The sequence below is a fragment of the Callospermophilus lateralis genome, chromosome 14 (genome assembly GCF_048772815.1).
Source record: "Callospermophilus lateralis isolate mCalLat2 chromosome 14, mCalLat2.hap1, whole genome shotgun sequence".
Taxonomy (NCBI): domain Eukaryota; kingdom Metazoa; phylum Chordata; class Mammalia; order Rodentia; family Sciuridae; genus Callospermophilus; species Callospermophilus lateralis.
In genome coordinates this window covers 42852627-42877638 of record NC_135318.1, presented here as the reverse complement: position 1 = coordinate 42877638, position 25012 = coordinate 42852627, and the positions used below count along the sequence as shown (strand labels likewise).

At 35.9% G+C, this 25012-nt stretch overlaps 2 protein-coding genes and 1 non-coding gene across 3 annotated transcripts in view; 1 reads left to right on the top strand and 2 right to left on the bottom strand.

Annotated features, from left to right (window-relative positions):
• Positions 1 to 25012, top strand: part of Asb3 (ankyrin repeat and SOCS box containing 3) — a 106673-nt gene that overhangs the window by 8166 nt on the left and 73495 nt on the right. The window contains 1 exon segment of the mRNA XM_076833036.2: positions 23758 to 23966. Within this exon segment, the coding sequence (XP_076689151.1) occupies positions 23771 to 23966 (196 nt within the window). The 5' untranslated portion in view covers positions 23758 to 23770.
• On the bottom strand, positions 8657 to 18620 carry Chac2 (ChaC glutathione specific gamma-glutamylcyclotransferase 2). Its single transcript, XM_076833106.2, has 3 exons — positions 18376 to 18620; positions 11140 to 11175; positions 8657 to 10090 (listed from the first exon to the last, which is right to left on the bottom strand). Exons 1-3 carry the CDS (start codon positions 18508 to 18510, stop codon positions 9707 to 9709), a joined length of 555 nt encoding a protein of 184 aa, XP_076689221.1. The 5' UTR covers positions 18511 to 18620; the 3' UTR covers positions 8657 to 9706.
• LOC143380802 (U6 spliceosomal RNA) lies at positions 9305 to 9411 on the bottom strand. Its single transcript, XR_013088686.1, has one exon. It is a non-coding gene; the product is annotated as a U6 spliceosomal RNA (small nuclear RNA).

Genomic DNA, 25012 nt, shown 5'->3' with positions numbered 1-25012 from the left:
TGACCACTGAGCCACAACCCTAGCCCTTTCTTTTTTCTTTATTCTTTTTTTTTTTTTGTGGGGGGGGGCAACTAGGGACTTAATCCAGGGCATTTTCCACTGAGCTACATTCCCTCTCCCCCGCTTTTTTTTGGTATCAGGGATTGAACCCAGGGCACTCAACCACTGAGCCACATCCCCAGCCCTGTCTTATATTTTATGTAGAGACAGGGTCTCCCTGAGTTGCTTAGGGCTTTTCTAAGTTGCTGAGGCTGGCTTTGAACTTATGTTCCTCCTGCCTCAGCCTCCTGAGCTGCTGGGATTACAATAAGTTTCTGTGCTTGTATAGCTCAGCTTTTGTCTGTCAGACATAGAGCTGTGGGTTGAGAGAGTAGGCTAGAGATTGGAATCTATCAAAATAAAAATGGTAATTGAAGCCCAAGATTAGTGTATCCAATAGGGGATAAAGAGTTGTAAATAGAAGTACCATGAAATGTTCTGCCCGTTTCGCTTTAGAGGCCTGCTATGCTTGGTCACTAGTGCTTGATGCGTCAGAATGGTAAAAAGGAAGAGAACAGAGATCATTGGATTGAATCAGGAAGTAGTCATTGGAGAGTTGAGACTATAGTGATTGGGTGGAATATGAAAGGACACTCACAGAGTTTACACGAAGTTCAGAGACTACACCACACTCTAGAATCTCTCACAAGAGATTTATTGTGGTAACAGGAGGCAAATGGACAAGGCTGCCCCTCCAAGGAAAGCAGCAGTGTGTAGGCAGCTTTATGGCCTGCAAAAGGAATTTCATAAACTGCTCAGGAGTTTAAGCTGGGTGGGGTTGAATGTTTAGCGGCACTATTCTTACCAGAAGTTAAGTAGCACTGCTCAGAATCGAAACTTTGGAACCTCTAGATAAAATGGCTCTTGACCTTAAATGGCGAATCTGATGCCAGTATTGGTCTAATGCCAATATTGATTTGATGTCAATAATCCTCCCTTTTTGTTTTTATAGATACCAGGGGTAGGGACAATGGTCATTCTTCTGTAGCTTCTTCCTGCTGGTTAGGGGCAAAGAATCTCATTCCTGTAAAGGGGGTCAGGGAGGGCTTTAGGTGGGGGCAGAATCTCTCCAAACCACTTAAGAATCCTATCAAAGTATAACAGAGTAAAGTTGGATTGGAGAAGCATATGAATTGATAAGGAGTTGGAACACTAGTTAAAATTTTTCTGTGAAAGTAAGAAAGCTGGAATAAGAGAAATTGTAGGGTTTAGAGGAGGTTTTTTTTTTTTTTTCAATGAAAGAAAGTTTGTTATAGGTAAACCATTTACGAAGAGGCATTTCAATATAATTAAATAAAACAACCAAAAAAATGATACTGAAGTATAATATTTTAGAAAGATAAAATGAATCTTAAGAGTAAAAAACCCCAGCTAGGCATGTTGATGCATGTCTCTAATACCAGCAACTCTGAGAAACTGAGGCAGAAGGATCACAAGTCAGCAATTTAGCAAGGATCTCAGCAATTTAGTGAGCCTGTCTCAAAATAAAAGGACTAGGGATATAGCTTCATGGTAAAGTGCCTCTGGGTTCAATCCCCAATATTTCTCCCATATCCCTCACTACCCCCTCCCCCCCCCAAAAAAAAAAAAAAAGATGAGAAGAACTTCCATGTTGCAGAAACCTAATCAGGATGGGGCTTCAACGATCCTAATATAAGCACTATACAGATTTAATGCATTTCTGATAAAAATCCCAATAATATTCCTCTTAGAAATAGAAAAAGCAATCATGAAATTCATCTGGAAAAATAAGAGACCCAGAATAGCTAAAGCAATCCTTAGCAGGAAGAGTGAAGCAGGTGGCATCACTATACCAGACCTTAAACTATACTATAGAGTATTAGTAACAAAAACAGCATGGTATTGGCACCAAAACAGACTGGTAGACCAATGGTACAGACTAGAGGACACAGATATTAACCCACAAAACTACAATTATCTTACATTAGACAGAGATGTCAAAAACATGCATTGGAGAAAAGATAGGCTCTTCAACAAATGATGCTGGGAAAACTGGAAATCCTTATACAACAAAATGAAATTAAGCCCCTATCTCTCATCATGCCCAAAACTCAACTCAAAATGGATCAAGGATTTAGGAATACAACCAGAGACTCTGTGTCTAATAAAAGAAAATGTAGGCCCTAATCTCCATCTTGTGGATTAGGCCCCAACTTCCTTAATAAGACTCCTGTGGCATAAGAATTAAAATCAAGAATCAATAAATGGGATGGACTCAAATTAAAGTTTCTTCTCAGCGAAAGAAACAATCTGTGAGGTGAATAGAGAGCCTACATCTTGGGAGCAAATCTTTACCCTTCACACATCAGATAGAGCACTAATCTCTAGGGTATATAAAGAACTCAAAAAGGTAAACATCAACAAAACAAATAACCCAATGAATAAATGGGTCAAGGACCTGAACAGACACTTTTCAGATGATGATATACAATCAGTCAATCAACAAATATATGAAAAAATGTTCATCATTGCTAGCAATTAGAGAAATGCAAATCAAAACCACTCTACGATTTCATCTCACTCCAGTCAAAATGGCAGCTATTATGAAGACAAACAACAATAAGTGTTGGGGAGAATGTGGGGGAAAAGGTACACTCATACACTGCTGGTGGGACTGCAAATTGGTGCAGCCAATATGGAAAGCATTATGGAGATTTCTTGGAAAATTGGGACTGGAACCACCATTTGACCCAGCTGTCCCTCTCCTTGGTCTATACCCAAAGGACTTGAAAACAGCACACTACAGGGAAATAGCCACATCAATGTTTATAGCAGCACAATTCACAATAGCTAAACTCTGGAATCAACCTAGATAGCCTTCAATAGATGAATGGGTAAAAAAAAAAAAATGTGGCATATATACACAATGGAGTATTACTCAGCAATAAAAGAGAATAAAATCATGGCATTTGCAGCTAAATGGATAGAATTAGAGATCATAATGCTAAGTGAAGTTAGCTATTCCCAAAAAACCAAATGCCCAATGTTTTCTTTGAGATAAGGAGGCTGATTCATAGTGGGATAGGGAGTGGGAGCATGGGAGGAATAGACGAACTCTAGAGAGGGCAGAGGGGTTGGAGGGGAAGGGAGGGGACATGGGGTTATTAATGATGGTGGAATGTGATGATCTTTGTTATCCAAAGTATACATGTATGAAGACATGAATTGCTGTGAATATACTTTGTATATGACCAGAAAATATAAAAAAATAAAAAATAAATAAAAACATTGGGGTTTCCTAAATTCGGGGCTCCTCAGCTGAGGAAAAAAAAAAATCCTAATATAAATGGATCCCAAAAGTAAAATGTTTTCTGTTCAGAGGCATTTGGATTTGGCTGGACTATGAAAACTTCAGAAAGTTATAACTGCCATCTAGGGAGCCCAGAGAACACAGACCTGAGTCAGGTGGGTATTGTGTGAATGGACTTTGCTACAAATACTGATGAAACCAATTTTAGAAACTTCAGAAATCTAGAATCACACACTGTACAGAACTTGTGGAAATAATTTACCTGCCGAGCCTTGATAGTACAGAACTTTGAGCCTTGAATCTTATTAAAAGACCCAAAGAACTTGATATGGCTTCACCTCATGACCAAATCCTGGTTAGAAGAGGATATTCTTGAATGCATGCAGAATGAAATCCCACCCAAGCCAAGTGTAGTTGCACATGTCTGTAATCCCAGAGGCTCAGTAGGCAGAGGCAGGAGGATTGCAGGCTCAAGGCTGGCCTTAGTAACTTAGTGAGACCCTGTCTTAAAAAATAAAAAGGTCTGGGGATGTGGCTCAGTACTAACATGCCCCTGGATTCAATCCCCAGTACTCTCCCCTCCCAGAAGCACAAAACAAAAAACTCCCACCCGATGACAGCATCACTTCAAAGTAACAGAGTCATCCTCCGAAACATATCTCTCACTCTTGATATGGCCCACATTCTCCCTTGAATGTGTATTCCTTGCGTAATCCCAAAGGTGTCTCTGTCCTGAGATTGCCACTATTCTTTCTTGGATATGTATCTGCTTCCCTAAATAAACCTCTGTGTTTCTGGAAGGAAAAAAAAAGGAACAGAGTCATGTGTAGACTAGGAAAAAGCAGCTTTTAAGGGTTGTTCTTGGGAAATGTGCACATTTAAATGGTTAGAGATTTCTTGAATTGAAAAAGTATTGTACTTAGAAAGAATTAGATGCTAAAGAACAAGTTAACAATTCCTGAAAATAATAGAAAAAAGTATGTAATTATGGACTTCACAAAGAAGCACTGGGGCTGGAGTTGTGGCTCAGTTGTAGAGCACTTGCCTCACATGCATGAGGCTCAGGGTTTGATCCTCAGCATCACATAAAAATAAATAAATAAAAATAAAGCTATTGAGTCCATCTATGACTAAGAAAATTAAAAGAAAAAAAAAAAAGCACTGGGCTGATTTCGCAGTATAATTGGGACCTAATCAAAATCCCAAGGAAGGGGACTGGGGTTGTGGCTCAGTAGTGGAGTGCTTAACTCGCACGTTGGAGGCGCTGGGTTCGAGCCTCAGCACCATATAAAAATAAATAAACAAAGGTATTGTGTCCATCTACATTTAAAAACAAAACAAAACAAAAAACCCCGTGGAGGAGCTTCTAGAGCAAATGAAGCAAAAGTATATATATTCAAGATTTCCCGGAGAAATAGTAGTTTGAGGGAATACTTATCATCAACCCAATGAAGATTTTCCTACTGTAGTTCAACACTCAAAGAAATCTTTTATCCCCAATGTCTACTGAACTGAATGCCAAAAGAAGTTTCAGGAAATGTGGAGGAAGTGAGATATCATCTGGAAAACTATGTTTTTATTTTCCAAGAAGATGAAATTTCAAGGAGAGCCAAAGAGGCCATCCTTGAAAAGATACCACATGTTCTATCAGGATTTATATTTAAGAAGGGAGCTGCAACAGGAATTGCATGGTAGAGATGGGCAGCTCTTCTCCCAGGACCCATAAGAACAATATAAGAGCCAGGCTGAGGAGCTGTGGAAACAGTACATACAGGTTGGACATGGATCTCTGGCTTGAGAATTGTTTGCCTAAGGAGTATGCTGCATGTGAAGAGGCAGGACCAAGTTCAGATGTACAGTCCTTATCAGCCAGGAGTCTGCAAGAAAAGATTGGAGAGGAGGTGTGGCTCCAGGGTCCAGGGACACATTTGGCAGACTGTTTAGGTTAACTGTCATCCTTTACCATGGCCAGAAGAGAATAAGAAGGAGATGGAGAGGAGGATGATGGGAGCAACTCCTTAGACTGCAGCATTGAATAATGATGAAGACTGAGTCTGAGGGCAGTGGCTCTAGCTTATCTTCCTTAGAACACCCCTTCCTTGGACTCCATCTGAGCTTGGTTCACACCCCAAGGTTTGGACAAAGAACTTCCCAGCAAGTCCAGGGCATCCATATCAAAGGCAGGGAACTTGATGTCCCTCCCCATTTTTATTTTCTTGCTTTTTTCGTTACCTCTTTCCCCTTCTTCCTCCTTGATACAAATAAGAGGTTGGGAAGAATTTGTAGCAGTACTTTATATATCAGATCCATAAGCCTGAGAGCAAGGGCCCTCTTAAGATAATGTAAGCATTAGCCAGTATCTTCCCCTAATACTATCTTCAGAGGAACTCCCTGCAGTGAAGTCTTGAAATACATAATGAAATGATTAGGTTGTGGGAGCTCAGAGGACTAGACTGAATATTCCTGATATAAAAAATTTTGCTCTAATTTTTTCCCTGTATGTGGTGGCTGTGACCCACACCCCAAACCCCTTCTCTCTGAAACTGTCCCTTAGGACTTTTACACTAAATTTAGTCTGAGGAGTATTTCTTTTTCTTTTCTTTCTTTTCTTTTTTCTTTTTTTTTTTTTTTTGGGGGTAATAGCAACTGAACCCAGGAGCTCTTAACCACTGAGCTACATCCCCAGCCTTTTTCATATTTTATTTATTTATTTATTTATTTTATTTATTTTTTTAAAGCAAAGGTTTGTTCTTCTCATGAGACAAGTTACCAACTGCATTTTTTTTAGGAGAGAGAGAGAGAGAGAATTTTTAATATTTATTTTTCAGTTTTCGGCGGGCACAACATCTTTGTTTGTATGTGGTGCTGAGGATCGAACCCAGGCTGCACGCATGCCAGGCGAGCGTGCTACCGCTTGAGCCACATCCCCAGCCCTTATATTTTATTTAGGGACAGCATCTCACTAAGTTGCTTAGGATCTCCATAAGATGCTGAGGCTAGTCTTGAACTTGCAATCCTACTGCCTCAGCCTCTTGAATTACCACCACTCTTGAATCTCTGAGGAGTATTTCATGGAAGGTAGGATAGATGCCCTAAGAAAAAATTCAGACTCAGGTATTTCTTTCCCTACTACCTGAAATAAAGAATTGAACATTCTGAGGGTGGGTAGCAAAAAAAAAAAAAAAAATATATATATATATATATATATATATATATGCGCATATTTAACTCTTTGGACTCAATGAAACTGTTTTTACTAATTTAAAAAATAGAAATTAAAAAGTTAAAGCATGTTTCTAGTTAAAAACATCCAATTTATTTGAACAAGCTCCTCCTTAGGGTTAGTGTCTCATGATTCTGGGAACTGCTTTTCCAAGTGATGTCCGAATTTATTCTGGGCAGAATCTTCCAATCCTTTCAGCTGTGCCAGGTGAGTGAATGTCACCTTTAGTATTCAGGATAGGAACATACATAGAAACATATAGATGAGTGCACTATTCTGACATTATCAGGTCTGACTTGTATTTATATACCAGTATCACAGTACTTTAATACTTTTGTTTTGCTGGTATTTTAAAAAATCTACCAGAGATCAGTACATTCTTACAATTTCCCTCTCAATATTTCTGTTTTCATATTTTATTCTCATGAATATTAGCATCATAATAGTTAACATCATTTTTATACAAAACCCATTGAGTTTTGAGTATTTTTCCTAAGTATCTTAGTGAATTTTTATTTATAAGTATTTTTTTTAGGTAAACAATCACTTCCAGGAAATAATGGCAATATTTGTTATACTTCTAATATCTGTTTCTAAATGTGTTGGATGGAATATCCAGAATGATGTTAAGTAGTAATAGCAGTGATATGTTTTTAACTTCCTTCTGACTTTCAACTTAAGGCTTATAGGATTTGTAACCATGAAAATTATGCTGACTTACATATTTAAAATAAATTATGTCATATTAAGAAAAAAGTTTCTTTTCTAAATGTACTCATACTTTTTTGATTTCTAAAATGTAACACCTAGCTAACATTTGTACTCTGAAGAAGAGAACCCTAGTTTCATGTATGTAAGTTATGGCAGAATGAAAAAAAATGTTTTGAAATTAAGATTTGAGGGCCATTAAGAGAGACTTGCAGCTTTGCTAGGAAGACTTTCATTCTAGATAATTTTGTGCCAGAGTTAATAGTTCTTCCTAACTTGTAGACTCCAGACCCCAGCTTCTCTCTAATATAGTACTGTTTAACTTCTTCATTTTATTCTTATTCAGGTTTCTGCCCATCCTAATGAAAAATCCTGGCTCTTTGGAACACAGCCTTACTATAAATGTTGATGTTATACCATGAATATGTTCATATAGTTTCTAGTCTAACTTCTAACTGAAAGCCTAGAAAAATATGCAATTGGATATTCCCCCAAATAACCTGTTTTTTATAACTTATTTGTACATGTTAAATGGTAGAAGAATCACTTTGGTAAGTCCCAAACTCCTTTGGGCTTTGATTTGTTTGTAAAATGAAAAGCTGCTCCTCTGTATTGACCTATGACTCTGAGCTGTAGCCTGTGAATCTTGGATAGGCTTATTATATGTGTGGGAATAGAAACATCTGTTGAAATTAACTTTTTTTTGTGTAATAATAAGTTATATACTGTTTCATTATACAAAAATGTGAAAGTGTTTTACCTCTTGGAGAAAAGATACAGGATGGTGAAAATGTGGTTTTTAAGTTCATGTGGTTTTTAAAAGAGCGATCTGGATTTCAGCCATTTACTAGCTGTGTAACTGAGTGCAGGTTACTGTAAAAGCTAGCTCAGAGGAGTTATACAAAAAAATGGGACATATTGCCTCCATAAGTAAAATGCCTAGTGCAGTCTATGTATCCTAGATATTAATAAATGCTCGTTTCTTTTCTGTAGTACTAGACATGTGAAATGACTTTAGGAAAATTAAAAATTTAAAATATTAGAAAATATTTAAAATGGTTACTAAGAGACTAATAAATAGAAAAATGGGGAAGGACAATTGTTCGTATTATATAAGACAACAGTAATTTGTGTGAAAAACTTCTGTACTAATTATTAGTCATGTGTAGATTTGAGGAGTTTTATAAAGTTTTCTATTACATTTAACATGATACTGAAATTCATTTCATGTTGAAAGATTCTATAGACTGTATTATATTGAGAAAGAAATCTCTTACAACCTTACAATTTAGCTCCTAAATTAGGGATAATTTTACATGAGTTCATAATTTAAGTATGTTTTTTCCTATGTGAGTAATAGCACAAACACAGTTGTGACAAGATTTAGGTGACAAGATTCAGGAAAGAAAATAAAGTTGTGTAGCAGATAATCAGGTAATACCATTTAATTTTTTAAACAATTATAATTCCAAAGGCTATTTTAAACACGCAAATTTCATTATATATATATGTGTATATGTTTCTGTTAATCTATAATTATCAGCCTATCCCTTTTTTTCCACTTCAGAATAAGTACAAAATAAATGACATTATTATTAGTGGATGTGATTTGCACTATTATTTTGTACTGTTTAGCTAAATGAATTATTTTCTATGTAGTGTAATGTATTTATTCAAGAAAGGAGAGATACAGCAGACTAAAATTCCAAGGATATTTTTATAATAAAAAAAAAAAGCCAATTTCTTTTGGCCTAAATTTGAAAGTCTCATTTTATACTTGAATAACAAGGAAATTCACATTCAAGGCCAAAATAAAATGTTGTCTGTATTAACATACATTTAAAATTGCACATCATTTTAAGCTTACATATTCTAACCATGGTTATAGAATTATTTTATAGGAACATATTGAAGGTATAGTAATATTTTATAATATTTATTGGACTTTTGGCTTAATTCTCTATAACCTCAAAATAGTATTGTGAAATGAAATAAGATTATTTTACTCCGATACAAACAAGAACTGAACCAAGTCTTTCTATATTTCTATATTTTGCTTCTTTAAAAATATGGAATGCTTCACAAATTTGCCCGTTATTCTTGTGCAGAGGCCATGCAAATCTTCTCTGTATCGTTCCAATTGTAGTATATGTGATGCCGAAGGGAGTACTTTGTATGTTTCTAAAGAATTCACTTGTGATGAGCAAGTGTTCAATATCATATAATTAGGAAATCATTATATTATTAAAACTTGAATTTTTTCTTTCTCTGTATGTCAGTCTTCTGAATATATGTCTTTCAGGACACCTGCACTTAAATTATACATTTAGATGATATCCTGGCTATAACATTAAAAACAATAAGATCTTCAACTAAACAAATTTCCAAAATATTGTCATTGTGTGCTGAAGTTACTCTTTGAAGACTAAATGATCTATTATTTAAATAAGTTAATGATTAGGTCTTTATATGCAACTGAGATTCTGTTTTTCTTCTAAACGTTCCTTTACTAATTTTTCCAAGGAGAAAAGATGCTCATCTGCATCTTCTGGTACAAGGCTTCTAATAGAATTGGCAAGCTCAAAAAGATACTCTGTATTTCTTCCACTTGGACCAGCTGCATTAAAAATTTGTTCAGCAATGTCTTCCAGAGGGGCAGGACCAAGATAATTAGGATTATCACATGTTCCAATATATAACAGCACACTGAATGGTTTTGTTGTGGGATCTTTTGGATAAAAAATGACTGTTATGTTTCTGTAGCCTCCTTTCTCTCTGAAGTCAAGGTATGCTTTTACTTCTTCTTCTTTTCCTGCTGGCAGTTTGTAAGCAACACCCCAAACACAACCCTGTTGGAAAATAAAAGAACACACTAGTTAGCATTTACAAGCCTAATCAAAATAGGTAAAAATGTGTTATATCTAAGAAAATATCTTGTATAGGAAGAAGAAAATGCAGTTGTTTTGTCTTACTTAGAGTTCATTGAAGAGGTTATACTAAACAATAAAGGAAATCAGCATAAATCTATGTATCATAGGCATAACATTTATCACAATAAACTTTAAATCAGATTTTTTGATCAACTAATGGGACTGAAATGAAAATTTCATGTTTTCATTGGGTCATTAAGAAATTCTATAAAAACATTTGTTTTTTTAATACTGTTTGATTAGAAGTTATAGTTACCAGCTTAAAGCTGTTTTCATAGATGATTTTCCCTAGTGTAAATTAGGAAAGCATTTCCTAGTCTATACCATTATTGATCTGTTATTGGTAGCTGCTTTATTTTTGTATATCAAAGTCCTTTGCAAAATTTAATCTTTAATTCCACAATATAAAATTTTAGATCTGTATGCAAACAAAATGATTAAAAATATTTAAGAAACTGAGAACTATAATTTAAGAGTTCTGACACTTCAAACCTGTTAAAAACACAAGCCTTACTTATAAAATTAGGCAACACAGAAAGTAAGAATTCTTTACTTAGTTCTCTGCTGAAAATATTAGACTTCTAGCAAATGGAAGAGAGACTTCACAGTTATATTTGATTCTTAGTGGTAGTGTGGCTATCTGTGGGCTATCTATTAATGTCAAAGGGGACCACAAAATTCTCAAACTATTAAAAAAAAAAAAAAAACTTGCCAGAATGAAAATACATGTCATTTGGTTGTGTTTTGTTGTTACTTTTCATTCTGCATTCTAACTTTTTCTACTGGCCTAATTTTCTACAAACATGAAAAACAAAGCCAAATAACTCACGACAAATACAGAAGAGTTCTAGACTTAGTATAGTTTCAATAGTCTGAAAACTATTCATAAAATTTAATTATTAGAACTAAGAAACATCTCAACATTTTTACAATTAAAATCTATATAAAAAGAAATAATTATATCATACCCCAGGATCTTCAACGAGAGTCACAACTCTTCCAGGCTGTTTTGAGAAAGGTAAAAAAAAAAAAAATTCTGAATCAAATAACCAAACATTAGTGGCTTAATGTTGACATGGAATATTTTAACTATATTTACTCTAAGAAGCACTTTTAAAAAATGTGGGTGTTTTTTGTACTAAGGATTGTTTTTTGTGCTAAGTGCTTAACCACTGAGCCACATTTCCAGACTCCTTTTGAAATTTTTTATATAGTAACTGGGTCTCGCTATATTGCTGAGACTGGCTTTGATCCTCCAGCCTCAGCCTCCTAAGCCTCTGGGATTATAGGCATTTGCCCCCACACTTTGCAAAACATACTCATTTTTTAAAGATAAAGTTTAAAGTGAGCTAAGTAAGAGAGTCTACCTTTATTCTAAAGTAGAACAGCTTTCTAAAATATTTCCATCAATTTACATGTATTAGATAAATTCATTTAAAATTAAAGAACAGCAATGATTAAGGCCTATCTAGAATGAAAGGCAAATAGAAGCAGCAATTATAAATAAAAGTTCTGGTTTTCCCCTTGAGAAAAACAAGATTTTTAATAGTTTTAGTAAGGAAAAATATAGATAATTCAGGGTGTTTGCCTTTACGGAAGTATTTTTCAGACTTTGATCAGATCACTGAAGGATTTGATAGACACGTATTATTGATAGGCCACACCTAGGTCTGAAGCCTGAGAATGTTCATTTGTAATCCACTTCCCATGTGATTCCAGTGAAATGGTTTTGGGTATATACTTTGAACTACTGCTAACAGGGTATATATACCATGAGATATCAAGTGCAAGTAAATGAGTAATTTGCACCTGTGAGTTAAGAATTGCCTTTACCTTTCTATTTACGGCAGTAGGTGCTTCAAGGTAGGTATCTGTTTTATATTTCTAAGTGAATTTTACATTGCCCTAGTGAGAAGTTAATATTAGAACTAGTCTGCCCAAGGCTTCCATTAGCTCAGTGATAGAGAACTTACCTAGCACGTGATGAGGCACTGAGTTCGATTCTCAGTACCACATAAAAATAAATAAATTAACAAAAAAAGAACTGATCTATCCATACAGTTTCTCTTATATGGGACAGTTAGACCACCTGTGTTCTAGGCAATTTTATTTTTCCATATTGGTTTTAACACAGGTCAAGTTATACTCCATCTATGTCTAAATATACTCTCATGCTTATCTAAAAAGAAGAAGAAGAAGAAGAACAACAAAAAGCCATAGCTATTGAAAGGGATAAATAGCTAGTAGACTACAAGAAGCAACCTGAGGAGCTATGAAATTAAGAAATGATGGTATTTCAGAAAGTTTTTTTTTAAAGTAAGCTCCCTGCATTACCATGCTCTCTGTTTAGAGACAGCTCATAAAGTGGGTATTCAGGAGTAGCTTCATAAAATAAGGTTTGTTGAGACAGTGAGCAAGACAGACAGACACACACACACGTACACACACACACAGACCTGTCACATCAGGGTTTATTGTTGCTGCATTTTCTCTTCGTTTTTATCTTATCTACCGGGTCTAAAGTTTTCTATTATCCACTTCTTATCTTCCTCAGAATAACTAATGTTTTCCTGTGAAACTTTAGTGAGCTTGGGAGATGGATATTTCTAAAAGGCTGTGAAAACCTAAGAAAATTACTGTACCAGAATGAGCTGATGTAAGCTGGAGTAATAAAATTAGTTACTCTGAGGAAAAAAGAAAAGCTGGCTTTGTATCATTCCACTTGAAATTGAAATTATATATTATCAAGTCAAAACAAATTTTATTTGTTGTTCCATTTCAGTGGCTGAAAAAGTAATCTTTATTTATAAATTGAAAGCCTTAGAGAAAATCCAGACTTGGAATATTCCATAATTTAAGTCACAAAGATGATTTAAACCAACGTAAGCTTTTCTTTTAAAATTTCTTGAGAGCATTATAATTTACATAGTATTTGGGTTCATTGACAAAATAATACACGTAAGGAATTTTGATTTCAATCCTTATTCCCCTCTTTTCCTTCTCTCCTTCCTCCCTGCTCTCCTTTCTTTTATTGATCTTCCTTTCACTCCTTTATTTATTTATTTTTGCCTAGTATTTCTCCATATATATATACACACAGGTATGTTAGTTTTTCCTTATGAAATTCTTACCTAATGCCAAAGGTTGTCTACTGACATGTTAACATTAGCAAGAATGCTGAGTTGCAAGCCACAAGTTTCCCTACATGTATGCCTAATGACTGACACACAGCCTAAATCATTCAGATATTTGTGTCATCTTTGTTCTGTTTGCTTCTTGTCTTTATCCATTTGTATAAAGAATTTGTAATCAAAGGACACATGGGATTTTGAATTATGATTTCTTAGTATTTGTATTTTCCTGTAAGTCTTGTACATTTTAATAGCTGTATAATATTTGCAATAGATGAACTATAAATTAAAAATTCTTGTGTTCTTGGAAGTTTAAATTTACAATAATACAACAATGAGGATGCATATATTGGTGTGACTCATTAAGTACTGTCACATTACTTCTAATTATTTTCAAATTTACAGTGAAATTATTTCTAAGAAATATACCTCTGGAATACAAATCAACATGCCAAATAAGTAGAGAATACTTGAGGGCGAAGATACATATATATATCTATTAAATATACAGTAAGAATACTGACTCTTAGGTGGCTAGCTAGAAAGATAAAATTCTTGCCAAAAAGCATAATGAATCATGATTTATGAATAAGGGCTTAGAGGCAAGAGTAGAACAGGCCAGGGGTTTTTTAGCAGAGGGTCACCCATATAGGAGATGATTCAGAAAGTTGACCAGAGAAGTTAGAGGCAGATTTGAAAAGTCAAAGAGCGAAGTTGAGGGCTAGGGAACTCAGGGGTAGGGTGCTTGCCCAATGTTTATGAGGTCCTATGTTTAAAAAAAAAAAAAAAAGTAGAGTTTAAATCAGGGTCAATGGAAATAAGCCACTAATATTTGGCAGAAACAGGAAATAAGGAGCTACTAAGGCATTTGAGTAGGAGGTGGCTAGTATGTAACTTTTGTTTCCCTCCAGTCTGTTCTTTACTTGGGCCACAAATGACTTTCTGGCTTTGAATTTTTCAGGGCTGTTAAGTCTACAGGATATAATTAAAGTTCCTTAGCATGATTTAACTACAAACCTCATTTCTTCCCACTTGTCTCCTCAAGATGTACTGAATTATTTAAAACTCTGTAAATGTATTGCCTAGTGTGCATGGAATGCCCTTCTCCCTTCTGTTTACATGGCGTATCTGGCCACTCCCTCCATAAAGTTTTGGCTCAGTTCCTAGGCAAATTTAGAAGCTCCTTCTCAGAATACTCTAAATGCTTCTTTTATTCATTTCTTTTCCAAGTATTTTTGTTTGCACAAGAGTCTCCTACTTATGTAGATACTCAGTTGTAATTGTTGAAAGGAAGATGTAGGGTAGCTGAGTAGCTGAAGTTTTGATTTGGATGGTGGTGGGTGGAACAAAAAACTATAGGAAGGGCTGGGGATGTGGCTCAAGCGGTAGTGCGCTCGCCCGGCAGGCGTGCGGCCTGGGTTCGATTCTCAGCACCACGTACAAAACAAAGATGTTGTGTCTGCCAATAACTGAAAAATAAATGTTAAAGTTCTCTCTCTCAAAAAAAAAAAATATATAGGAAGTCATTTTAAGGGTAAATATTTGTAATCTTGTGACTGTTAATGAATGATACAGACATGGACTACTGGCACTACTGATAAATTTACTTAAAAATCTTTTCTAAACCTTGAGCTCTTTGTTGCTAAGATAAATGTTACTGAGAAACAATATAAATTTGTAAATTTACTTAAGTATTTTTTGGGGGGGGTGGGCAATGAAACTGAAGAAAGGGCATGGAGAATGTGAAATGAGGGTCATCATGAGACATATCAAGGGTGTTTTCTTAGGGTAATGAGTGGTGTTTCTGATCCAAAAGAAAAGTTGGGGATTTAGTTGAATGTGCACAAGTTTGTCTCACCCATTAAAATTTAGGCTTTTTTTTTTTTTGAGTTTGTGATACATTCTATTTGTAGGGAAAAGTATTTCCCATTTAAAGAAAATCCTTTGGTGAGAAACTGCCAGTTTTATTATATATAAATGAAATTATTAATTAAACTTAAAAATAAATTAATGTTTAATGAAGCTAAAAAGTAAAATTTAACAAAGCAAGTATGTTCAGTATTTTTCCAAAAGATGTCACCTTGCACTATGTATATGTATAAATTAATGATGCCTTTTTTGAGGACTAACTTACTAGGATAGGTTGTTGTTAAAAAAAAAAAAAAAGTTTATGCCCTAAATAGTATCTAAATCATTCTAATTTGCTGGATATTTCTCTAGCCATTTGTATAACTGTCAAACAATTAACATTATATAAGGCCAGAAATACATTTTAATAAAAAATGTGAAGCAAATTATGGTTTTTTGGGGGGGCTGTCATGGGGTTTGAACTCAGGGGCACCTTACCACTGAGCTACATCCCCATATCTTTTTATTTTTGAAACAGGATGTCTCTAAATTGCTGAGGGCCTTGCTAAATTGCTGAGGCTGGCCTTGAACTTGTGTTCCTCTTGTGTCAGCCTCCCAAGTCTTGGGGATTATAGGTGTGGACTACCAAGCCCAGTCCTATCTAGTTTTTCAACAGAACACCAGGAAAATACTTTAATTAGCAAGGATGAATTCTTTAAAAGATGTAAAACTGTTAGCCAATGCAGTTTTCCCCTCTAACTTTCTATATTTCAGTACTTATTATTAGTATTTTCTAAGTACTGGGAATTGAATCCAGGAACACTTTTATACTAAGCTACATACTTTAATACTAAGCTACATCCTCATTCCTTTTATTTTTATTTTGAGACAGGGTCTCACCAAATCGCCCAGGCTGGCCTCCTGCAGCCTCCCAAATAGGTGTGTTTGGCTTATTTCAGTAAATTTAAATACAAAGAGATACTGGCTTATATAGTTACTTCAGGTGCATTGGGGCACTCTGGTAATCCAAAGGATTTAGGAGGCTGAGGCAGGAGAACTGCAAGTTTAAGTCCAGCCCCAGCAATTCAGGGAGGCTCTAGGCAACTTAGCAAGACCCTGCCTCTAAGTAAATAAATAAATAAATAAAAGGGTTGGGGATGCAGCTCAGTGGTAAAGCACCCCTGGGTTCAGTCCCTAGTACCACCCCCCCAAACCCCCCAAGCCCAAAACATGTACTAGACAGTTTTTTTATTGGGGGGGCGGGGAGTAGGGATTGAACTTGGGGCACTTGACCACTGAGCCACATCTCTAGCTACTGGGATTTCAGGCCTGTGCCACCTCGCAGGGCTGGACAGTTTCTTATAATCGTCTGTTTCACAGTATACATATCTCTGTGTACTATGTAACAAACATATTTTGGTTGAGACCAGAGTAGTAAAATATGCTATTAAAACCACATACAGAACTGGGGTTGTATCTGAGTGGTAGAGTGCTTTCCTAGCATGTGTGAGGCACCGGGTTAATAAATTAATCAATTAAATAAAGGTCCATCGATAACTAAAAAAAAAAAAACAAAACAAAAAAACCCACATAGATACATTTTTTTTTTGCGGGGGGTGGGTGGGGGGGTTACTGGGGACTGAACTCAGGGACACTAGACCAGAGCTACATCCCCAGCCCTATTTTGTATGTTATTTAGAGACAGGGTCTCACTGAGTTGCTTAGCGTCTAGCTTTTTGTTGAGGCTGACTTAGAACTTGGGATTCTCCTTTCTTAGCCTCCCGCCACATAGATACATATTTAAAATTTATTCTTAAAATGAAAGCCCTGGCTAAGCCTTTCTTTTCAGAATGGCAATTTTAAGTGCTCATATAAAAACTGGAAACTCAAAGAACAATTTATTTAGCTTAGATTTTTTTTTTAATGTCTTGAATACTGTTGTATAATATTCTTAAAAATACTTAGGTCATGTTTCTCTTGGCCTATAAATGCACTAAGCCATTGTCTTTCTTCAAATTTTTCTGTGCTTGTTCCAGTAGGCTAGTATAGTCTACCTTAGAGCCAAATTCTTATTTTATTTTTTGCAATACTAGTTTCTGTTTTATTCTGCTGCCCTTCCTATCCCCCCTATTTGATTTTAATTCTGTGTCATACAAGCTACTTTAGAATCCTGATTTCTTCCCCTTTCCACACTGCAGTGTTTCTTTGGAATTAATCTTAAACACTTCCTCTGTCAGATTTCCAGTGTGTTAGATATCATGTTTTTAGGTCAATATTAATTTTTTTAAAACAGTAGTCAAGCTTCAATTCCCAGCACTGCCAAAATCACAGTAGCATCAGCAAACAAAAATATACTCCTTCAAAAGTTAGGAGGCTAACTTAAGTAAGTGTCCAAGTTCACATTGGAGTTACAGTTATCACAGATTTAGTTTTCTTCATGGATTAGTTTTGTAGCCCATATGCTGTGTAAATAAGCTGTTTCTGATTCTCTGAATACATTGAGTCAAATGTCTTTTTATGACTGACTGAAAAAAAAATCAAAGAAATTTTATTTTATATTTATTATTTATGGGAACTATCACGAAATAAACTTAAATAATGCTGCTTTGGCCCTGTTACTAATATAACAAACAGGGGACTTCTAACTTCGGGGTACCTGGCAACTAAAATGATCAATAACTTGATGTGGAAACCAGTTCTGTAATGTTAGGTGTTATAAAAAGAGTTGGAAAGATATTAAAAAAAAAAAACCTTAGAAATTACACACACATTTAAACTCAAACCAGTGAAAGTCTGGCAAAATGCAGACATGTCAACAAACTTATTGCGAAAAAGCTGAATTTGCAAGTTGATTTTACTATTTCACCTCCATGGTGACATGAAATTTCATTTTCCTGCCACTGTTTTTGTTTTTTTGGCAGAGGCTGCCAAGAAATGGAACCCTCTTGCCAGGCATATCAGGCTAGTGAAAGCTTATGTGCTGGTGCTCATGCTTTTTGTTTCAAGAAACGAATCGTCAGCATCTTAACCGGCTTCAAAGGAGTGTTCTGGTTTGGAAGAGAAGTAGGGGGCAGGTGGCCAAGGAAGATGCATAGATACAGCAGTTTTACCCCTGACCCACGTGTTCGGCCCTCGGAAAGCATTTGGGTGTGGGTCCCATACAGACCTGCCTGGAGTTGGGGAGCGGTGGTCTGGGGGCTTTGTGGGAACTGACTGGCTTCTCACCTTGCCGGGGACCCCGCGGTGGTCAGTGCTGCCCTGCCAGAAGCGCCTGCTGTAGTTTGTGATGTATCCGACCAGCTTATCCTGATAGGGGAAGTCCACCTTCCAGATCAGGGACCCATAACCAAAAACCCACATCTTGCGGTGGCTCCTGGTGGTGGTAGGGCCGGCAGCGGTAGGGCCGGCAGTCCCAGCTGCGGTCTTGACCGCCGCCTGGGACTGCAGCCTACAAGAGGCAAGTAACCGGCTACGCGGGGCGCAGGCGCAGTGGCTGCGTTGCAGCTTAGGGTGCAAAGCATACTGGGTTTGTAGTCCGTGGAACGTTTTCCGATTCCGTTTTAGGTGGCATTATTTTATTCCCTGACTCTAGGGGTCAGGAATCATTGGTCTTATGTATATTAAACAATGGATTCTTCTGCAGCCTTTGTAAATCTCCATATTCTTCCTCTAGTGCGCCTGTGCAGAGGACTACAATACCCACAATTCTTTTCGGAGATCCGTGGCTCTGAAGTTGGAACTGTGAGTCCCGGAGGGAAGGAGAAGAGAAAGGGCAGGCGTGGTGGCTTGTCGGGCTTGTCCAGATAGGAGGACGTGTACCTGCCCAGAGTCAACACATAGAAAGGCATGCTTTCGTGCTTTGAAAATTGATTTCTGCCCATATAACAGCAGCCAGAGTCGCTAAAGCCAGAAATGTAATCCATATTTGACTTTATGAATCTGTAAAAAAGTCTGCCAGTTTGCCTTTTAAATGAAAGCAAAAAATTTACAGACGCTTTACACCTGTGAAAAAGCAATGATTTTTTTCCCATGCAAGTTGTTTACATATTTAAATGTTACGCGAAAGATAACCTTTATCTTTTTAGTCTTTCCTGTTTATGCACTTTTCTGGGGAGAAATTTTATAGCTTTTATGAGTTTCTTGAAGGGGTTAAGGATACTAAAAAATGTTAAAATCTGGTGGTTAGAGTTATGCTTCCAAAATATTTTTTTAGGAAGAACACTTTGAACTATCATAGAAGCCTTACAAAATGATTGCTTTCTTCTTGAGAATTTCTAACTATTTCATCGTCTTTAGTTTTTAGTGTTTAATTAGAGAAGAATGCTGAAACACCCAGGTTCAGAAACTATTATTTGTGTTCTTAAGAAGTCAGCAGAAGCTACTAAAGAAAAAGAGTAAGAAGTTTTCTTCGTATTTCTCCAAATCGTAGTTTCCTATTGCCTGGAATTGTTCTTTTCCCCATACTCTCCTCTTTTTTTTTTTTTTTTTTTTTTTTAAATACAAATATACCCCCCCCCCCCAAAAAAAAAAGAGAGAGAGAGAGAGAGAGAGAGAGAGAAAAACAAGGGCAGTGACTATCTAAATACTCTCCATGTAGTTTCAATAATTAACAGTTGACAAGTTTACTATTTTTTTTTGTTTATTCTCATTTATTTATTTGTGGTACTGGGGCTTGTACTTGGGGCATTCTACCTCTGAGCTGTGTACTCAATTCTTTTATTTTTTTATTTTGAGACAGGCTTTTTCTTAAGTTAAACAGTCTAACATTGAATTCATGATCCTTCTATCTCAGCCTCCCAAGTTCCTGGGTTATAGGTATCTCAAAAATATTTTGGGGGGAAGGGGTTCTTTTTTTTTTTTCCCTCTAGAAATTCTGAATCCAGTTGAGGTTTTTATTTTTTATTTTTTTGAACAGTGCTAAGTATCTGACCCAGGACCTTTCACCACCTAGCTACACTCCCAACCTCAGTTGAGGTTTATATATTGCATTTGCTTGACTCTGTACTGTTACCCTGAATAAGGAAATTTTGAAAAAGGAGGAAATATCTTGTAAATAGTTTACTAACATTTAGCTAGTTAGTATAGGAGTCGAAAGGAATGATCCTGCTGTTATAGCACATTTCTTTTGGCCTCTTCTTTCTTTTAGTAGCTGAAAGAATGCCATGTGCCTGGGCTCACATCTGTAATTCCTGGAGGCTGAGGCAGGAGGATCACAAGTTCAAAGCCAGCCTCAGCAATTTAGTGAGGCCCTAAGCAACTTAGTGAAACCCTGTCTCAAAATAAAAAATAAAAAAATGGCTGGGGATGTGGCTCAATGGTTAAGCATCCCTAGTTCAATCTCTGGTACAATCAAGCAAACAAAAACAAACCTGAAAGAATTATCTAATTTTTATATATTTTTAAAAGATTATCATCTATTTTTTTTATCTGAAAAATATATTTTACAAAATTATTTTGTAACTGAAAGAAAAACCAGTAAAATTTGGAAAGGGCACCATACTTATTTTTACTGAAATGTTGGAATTTTTTTGTTTGTTTTTTGTGATACTGGGGATTGAACTACTGAGAATGCCTGGCTCTTTTTATTTTGAAATATGGTCTCCTAAATTTTCCAGGTTGGCCTTCAACTTGAAATCTTCCTCTCAGCCTCCCAAGCTGATCCACTGAAATTACAGATGTGTGCCACCACACTTGGCTCCAAATCTGTTTTTAGTGTTTTTTAAATTGTTGTTTGTGTGTGTCTTTATGTATGCGTGTTTTCTACATAAAAAAGTTTTCTTGTATTAAATGAACATTCTTACAAATCGCCATAAAGTGTGTAATTTGTTCTTTTTTTTTTGGTAAAAATTTATTGTAATTGTCTTGGCTACATGTTATTATCATAGTTTAAAAATATACCTTGTCTCAAGAGCCTCCACAGTTAGCTTTAATAACCCATTTTGTCCCATGGTTCCAGATGTGGAACACCTATAAAAACTTAAGATAGGGCTGGGGTGTGGCTCACGTGGTAGAGTGCTCACCTAGCACATGTGAGGTGTGGGTTCAATCCTCAATACCACATAAAATAAAGATATTGTATCCACCTAAAACTAAAAATAAATATTAAAATAAAAACTTACAGAAAATTTTAAAAAAGGACTGGGATGTGACTCAGTGGTTAAGCACCCCTGGGTTCAATCCCTGGTACCAAAGAGAAAACAAAACAATAAACCACTTAAGATATATATAATTATATAATATATAATATAATATAATTATATAGAATGACATAACAATATAATTATGATAACAGTGGAATTATTATTTTATTTATTCATATATATGTCTAGATTTTGATTTCCCACTTATTTTTATGCACCTGTGTTAATTTTGTTGAAACATTCATAGAATTGAGAACTTGAAGCTTAATGGGATTTAAGCTACTTTAGTAATCTCATTTTCCTATTATTCTTTTTTAACCTAATCCTTCCAAAGTGAATGAATCATTTCCTTATTCACTGTCCTTTACTTACCCTTGCTTATTCATGTCCACATTTTTTGGTTTTACCTTTCCTTCTGCCTAGGAGTATTCTTTTGTCCATTGTCTTCATTTTCAAATCCTTCATATCCTTTAAGGCACAACTCCTGTTGCTATTGAGCTGAAGCAGATTCTTTTTTGATTTCTGTGGCTCTTTATCTGTATTTCTCTTATGGTACTTTCCATTTTTGTTCTTTCTTTTTTAAAATTTATTTAAAATTTTAAATTACTTATGGCCTCACTAAGTTGCTGAGGTTTACCTCAAACTTTTGATCCTTCTACCTCAGTTCCTGAGTCATTGGGATTAAAGGTACACATTTGCCACCATGCCTGGCTGTCCTTTCCACTTATTTTGGTACCAAGGATTGATCCTATGGGAACTTAACCACTGAACCACATCCCAAGTCCTATTTATTTATTTATTTATTTATTTATTTATTTATTTATTTATTTAGAGACAGGGTCTCACTAAGTTGCTTAGGGTTTTGCTAAATTGCTGAGACTGGCTTTGAACTTAAGATCCTCCTGCCTTAGCCTTCCAAGCTGCTGGAATTACAGATGTGTGCCACTGTGCCCTGCTCCACATTCTATCTTGAATCATATATATTTATCATTTCTACTAGGTTGTAAACAACTTGAGATAGAAATTATGTCACTGTCATCTTTATATACTTCTCAGGGCTGATCATCTAGTTGGTGCTTGATATATAACTGGTAGTTGTATAATTAGATGTTCAGTAATAAATGTCTTCACTTATTCCAGTAATGGATCAGTTAATACAAATAGAATAATCCATTGCTAATATTAGCTGTTTAGCCTGCTACAGAATCAACTTCTGCAGTTACAGTTTTGTATTTAAGGTGACCATGGGTTAGTTAAATTTGCTATAGGAAATGTTATGCACTTTCTTTTAACCTCTTTCCTAAAATCTTTTTTTTTTTTTTCCTGTATAAATTACGTAGAACATGGTTCTTGAAAATTTTCACCTGTGTTGGGCTAGACATGTTGGCATTTCTTGACTACCTCCTAAGATTATTAGAGACTATAAAGTGATATGGTGGCATAGGCCTATAATCCCTCAACATGGGAGGCTAAGATAGGAGGATCACAGGCTGGAGGCTAGCCTGGCAACTTAGACCCTGTCTCAAAATAAAATAAAAAGGGTTGGGGATGTAACTCAGTGGTAGAGTGCTTGCTTAGCTTAGCCTGTGCAAAGCCATAGTTCAGTACCTTTAAAGCTTTTTTTTTTTTCTTTTCTTCACATAAAATAAAAGAAAAAATGTTATGGGATTTTTTGAGAAGGACTACCCCTTAGGAAATAACTGTTTCTCTGAGAATCCTGAATTTAAGCCCAACCTGCTTCCTAGTGTCACTAAAAAATTATTGTTGTGAGAAAGTCATAAACTGAGCTGTGCTCAACTCTGGATGCAGGGGAACTTGAAGGGAGATGATGATGAGGGCAATAATGCCTTTAAAGAACTTTCTGTGCTAGTTTATGAAAGAAAGCTCAGCTTTTTGTGGCTGTTCTTTGTTTTTTCAGTGTATTTAGTTAGTGGAACTATTTCATAGAGACTGAGAAACCTGAGTAGGACCAGAAGGGCAGGAAAACTAAAAGGACTGCTTTTCTTTGTTTTTCTCAGTAAATGCCCTTCACTTTTTATTTTTTAAGCTGTTTTAGACTTAGCTGTTTCCTATAGAGTATGTATAGAAGCTAGGCATAGCTAGTAATTAAGTAGTCCTATTTGCCTAATAGAGCTTACATTTTGATAAGTAGAGTTATTTAGCTCTCTCAACAGCAGTGCTCCAAAGAGTATATTTTGGTAGGATATGAATAGGAGCAGAAGCCTGCTGGAAAAAGCTACAGATACTTCTGGAGGAAGAAGAAAAGAACACTTAAAAGTTCCTTGGTATTTTAAATACTAACAGTTCAAGGAGTACTGATTTGAGAGACTCCTGATTTAGGCTCTAGCATGACAGTAGATTTCTCTGTGGTCATGTGAAAGGTGCTAGACAGGTCTTCTGTGACCTGCTAATCTCTAAGAGTGCACTGTTGTTTTATTGACCATAGTATTTCTACCTTGTTTTGTAGATTGGTCAAAAGAATGGATTTTACAGAAGCTTACTCGGACACATGCTCTACAGTTGGACTTGCTGCCAGGGAAGGCAATGTTAAAATCTTAAGGAAACTGCTCAAAAAGGGTCGTAGCATTGATGTTGCTGATAACAGGGGCTGGATGCCAATTCATGAAGCAGCATATCACAACTCTGTAGAATGTTTGCGGATGTTAATTCATGCAGGTAAAGTATATTCAAGTTACGGAATACTGCTTCTACATGCTGGATTAATAAAAGGGTGTATTTGTTTCCCTTTCTATAATTCTAAAATAACTGCTTATCAAGGTTGATAAGAATACCTATCTTGGATTATGTGAGCATAATGTTCCATCTAGACATCTGTAAATATTGTCCTTTATGTGGCAGTGCTTGTGCCTTGCTTACTTTTATGGACTATGCTAGGTGATATGGCAGAAACAGTCTTTTTTTTTTTTTTTTTTTTCCCTTTGATTTGGTACCAGGGATTGAAGTCAGGGGCACTTAACCACCTACCCATATATCAGTCCTTTAAAAATTTTTTCTAATATATATGTTTTTAGAGACAAAGTCTCTAAAACAATATTTAATAACAAGGTTGCTTAGGGCCTTGCTAAGTTGCTAAGACTGAGTTTGAACTTGTGTTCCTCCTGCCTCAGCTGCCAGAGTTCCTGGGATTACAGGCATATGCCACCACACATGGTTTAGTCTGCTGTTTTAATTTAAGCATTTGGTAGTTGCTAATCACAATTTTTTTTTCTTCCTTTCCGAACAAAAGGAGTGGTACAACTGAATTTGAGGTTGTTTTGTTTGAATTAGTCCTTTTTTTTTTTTTTTTCTCCTTTTAAGAAACACTTTTAGTTCCTTAGTTTTGGGAAACTTTCCCATTACTTGGGCTTTGTATTTGCAGAGGATATAGTAGGGCATGAATCATGCTCTGTCTTCATGGTGCTTACATTCCTGTCAAGGGAGACAGATGATAAATACCTAACCACTTAAATAAGAATCTTTCAAAAGGTAAAAGTGTTGTGAAGAAAGTAAAATAGTAGTGGGATAGAGAGTAATGTTGTACTCATCTTTGCAATGCTGCATTTAGTAACTCCATGTTTGTAGCTTGGGACCATCTATGGTGGGATTCATTCAGATCAGAGAAGTCAGCTGGTGCTGCACACTGGGTTTAAATGTTAAATAGCACACTACTAAGTGAAGGGCATGAAGTGAAGAAGAGGTTCTGACACTCAGGAGAAGGTGGA

What these genes read in the sequence shown, in the direction of transcription:
- Chac2 (XM_076833106.2), bottom strand. Translation starts at nt 18,510, where the DNA reads ATGTGGGTTTTTGGTTATGGGTCCCTGATCTGGAAGGTGGACTTCCCC. An exon ending in ACCGCGGGGTCCCCGGCAAG is followed by an intron (nt 11,176 to 18,375) that starts GTGAGAAGCCAG and finishes TTCTCAAAACAG; the next exon opens with CCTGGAAGAGTTGTGACTCT. An exon ending in CTCTCGTTGAAGATCCTGGG is followed by an intron (nt 10,091 to 11,139) that starts GTATGATATAAT and finishes ATTTTCCAACAG; the next exon opens with GGTTGTGTTTGGGGTGTTGC.